Source organism: Pteropus vampyrus, unplaced genomic scaffold (genome assembly GCF_000151845.1).
Source record: "Pteropus vampyrus isolate Shadow unplaced genomic scaffold, Pvam_2.0 Scaffold49, whole genome shotgun sequence".
NCBI lineage: Eukaryota > Metazoa > Chordata > Mammalia > Chiroptera > Pteropodidae > Pteropus > Pteropus vampyrus.
Window position 1 is genome coordinate 1042819 of NW_011888830.1, and position 3063 is coordinate 1045881.

Consider the following 3063-nt stretch of genomic DNA (forward strand, 5'->3'; position numbering starts at 1 on the left):
AGATGGACAGAGGCTGGTCCAGAGTCCTACAGCCAGGAACCAGTGGGGCTAAGACTCAGCTTGGTCCCCTGGCGCCTGTTTCTGTTACACCACGCAGGGGTGGGGGTCAGGCTTAGCCGTGAGCGCTGGTCTCTGTGTTTCCTCTGTCGTAGGTGAAAGCGCTCTGGGCACGAGGGTCGGAAACGAGGAGACGGGAGACATATCAGAAATCGAATGCAGTTGCCAGAGGAGGGGTCTTCTGCTCCCTCACGATCAGTGCCTGGGACACGCCAGAGGCGGCAGAGAACGGACACTGAACTCTGTCTCTCGTGTATGACGAGCACGTTATTGAGTGGAAGAATGACTAAATAATGAGTGACACGTATCACCACCGGACGTTACGTTATGAGTTTGCTAATTTATTTTGTATCTTCTCGTAAGAACGCAAGCTCCATGAGGGCAGGGACATTGTCTTGTGTGCCGCTGTCCACCCCAGCGCATAGAAAGTGCTTGATAAATGTTTTTGAATGAACGAATGAATGAACGAACCAGTCTTGCCACTTCTTGGCATTACACAGCACCAACTCCCAGGGGAGGTGTTGTGCAGAGGAACATGCCTGGTGGGGGCCACTGCAGGGAGCCCTCTAACCATTTGTCAGGCCGCTGGACTCTCAGTGACCATCTTTCTCTTTCTTCTCAGATGACGGAGGGCCGTCGATGTCAAGTACATCTCCTTGATGACAGGAAGCTGGAACTCCTAGTACAGGTAAATGACTTTTGGCCGACTTTCTGAGTTCCTTCTGAGACTCATGTGGTTCAGACTTGGACTCAACTGAGGGATGGGGAAGAATGTAAACTGTTTTCAAATCCAAATCTGTTAAAATCTGTGAGAGGAGCACTAGGACACACCCTGGTATTTGTGTGTGTGTGATTGCTATTTTCGTTCATTCCGTTTCTTTGTACACCACCCCTAAGGCATTCAAGGCCACATGTACATCTAACCTATTGTTGCAAATCTCTAGAGAAGGAAATCCCACAACTGACATTAGCTATTCTTTCTGCTTGGAAGAAGTTAATTATAATATAACCTAAATAACTCTTGCTGCAACTAAATCTGTTTTCTAGTTGTCTAGAAAACAGTTTATTATTTTCGAATTAAGCTTTCGTGGATATGACGAAAGAGAAGCAATCTCTTGGCCTCTCTCCCCTATAAGAGCTGACTAACCCCTCTACCCCATCCTGGGGTCAGCATTGCCATCTCATTTTGGACATCTGGAGAAACTGACACAGAGGAAATGAATTGATCTTCAAACTGTGGTGTCAGACAGGTCAGAGAAGCAATTGGAATCCTATAGGCCCTGATCTTTTTGGCTTACTCTTGGGAAAAAAAGCGTTGTTTGACCCAGAGCCCTAAAGCATGGTGAAGTTTTCCAAACTTGATTTAAAGAACTTAATTTCAAATCTGTTGTTCGACTCCCACTTTTATAACCATATTGGTTTTATATTCTCACATGTCTATCACATTCTTAGGGCAGTGCTCTTTATCATCCATCACGTTCTGCCATGAAGAAGCTACAGTTAGTTCATCAGTAGGGTGAAGTAACACCCACATGCCCATTCACTGAGGGGATCAATACGGCTTCACTGGGGAGATTCACATGTAAATACTCTCACCTCGTGTTCCCTTGTACATGCTGCTCAGATTTCAAAAGGATCCAGTTGCTAACTTAAAGAGTTAATATTTTTAATAGGATTTAAGTTATAAAGGCATCGTAAATGCAATGTAGGAAACAGAGAAAATAAGAAATAACTCATAATCACAGCACACTTATTCAGTTACAGTTCTCATTTTAGCAAATCTCCAGCATTCTTCATATTTGTATTTCTTGCATGGTTGTGATCGTAATGTATATATAATGCTATATTTTATTTTTCTACCTAACATTGTCATTCACTAGCCTTTTCCAAGTTATCGTAAGTTGTCATCTCTGTTAATGGCTGCATAAATCCCAGAAATGGATATGCCATTATTATCTAATCATTCACGCATTTGGGTACATTCAAGGGCTTTGTTTTTTGTTTGGTTTGGTTTTTACAGTTTTTACCACTATGACAGGAAAATGCTATGATTAATTTATCCATGTGTGTAGAATTCTCCCACATGTTGGATCATGTCCTTATTAGGCTAGATTCCTGGGCCTACAGTCTTATGGAGAGTGGTATGGATTTGGGCTGTAAGGTAGTAGAGAGGAACTGTCAGGTGAGCATGATCTCTCCAATTAGCAGGATCTTGAGCTTTAACAAAGCACTTGGAACTTTAAGTGGCTCAAAATCAGTGTGAGTTCACAAGGGAATGGTCCAGTATGACTGAGACGCTTTGTTTTATATCAAAGCTTGGAGGCTTAGCATACAGCCACCTTCTGAAACAGGAAACGAGAGCTCAAGTGACAGGGAAGGTAGAGTCTCTTGGCCAGCCTGCCCTGGGAAAGAAAGAGCAGAGGCATCTGAAATGGACTCGAATCCCAGGAAAGATATTTAATTACTGACAGGCAGAGTTTTGGAAAGGTCGTTCTAAGCCCTTCGCAACCAAGAAAATGTTGAATTAGGCCAAAGAAGAGGAGTTCATATTCTTCCCTTCCCATTTTTAGAACACGCTTCACGTTTTACTCCCTCTTCCTAGAACATCATCTTTCCCATCCTCACCCCTGTACCCGCTGGTTTCCGTTAAGTCTTTGGGTCACAGCTTAGAAGACACTTTCTCCCCCCCCACCGACCAAGGCTTTCCTTTGCCCTACCCTCTGCCCCTCCCAAGTCTGGGTCTTACTGTCCTCCCCTCCCCAAGTGGTTTGCTCCTTACAGCACTGTCACGAGTCATTGTCACACTCACTGGCATTGCCTGTTTACTTGCATTTCCCAGAGCCACCGACAAATTGAGGGCTGAGTCTGTGTCTCGAACACTGTGTCCTCAGTACCCAGCCCAATGCCTGGCACACATGTCGCTAAATAAATCCTTGTTGAGTAAAAGAGTGGGTGAATCCTCAGACGCCCTGGTATTACTTCCCTAAAGGACTTTTTGCTACAGAA

The 3063-nt window shown here is 44.4% G+C and overlaps 1 protein-coding gene across 1 annotated transcript in view; it reads left to right on the forward strand.

Annotated features, from left to right (window-relative positions):
• The first annotated feature begins 577 nt into the window (after window positions 1–577).
• FRMD4A (FERM domain containing 4A) overlaps window positions 578–3063 on the forward strand; it is a 187828-nt gene continuing 185342 nt past the window's right edge. The window contains exon 1 of the mRNA XM_023530357.1: window positions 578–745. Within this exon, the coding sequence (XP_023386125.1) occupies window positions 593–745 (153 nt within the window). The 5' untranslated portion in view covers window positions 578–592. The remainder of the gene's footprint in view (window positions 746–3063) is intronic.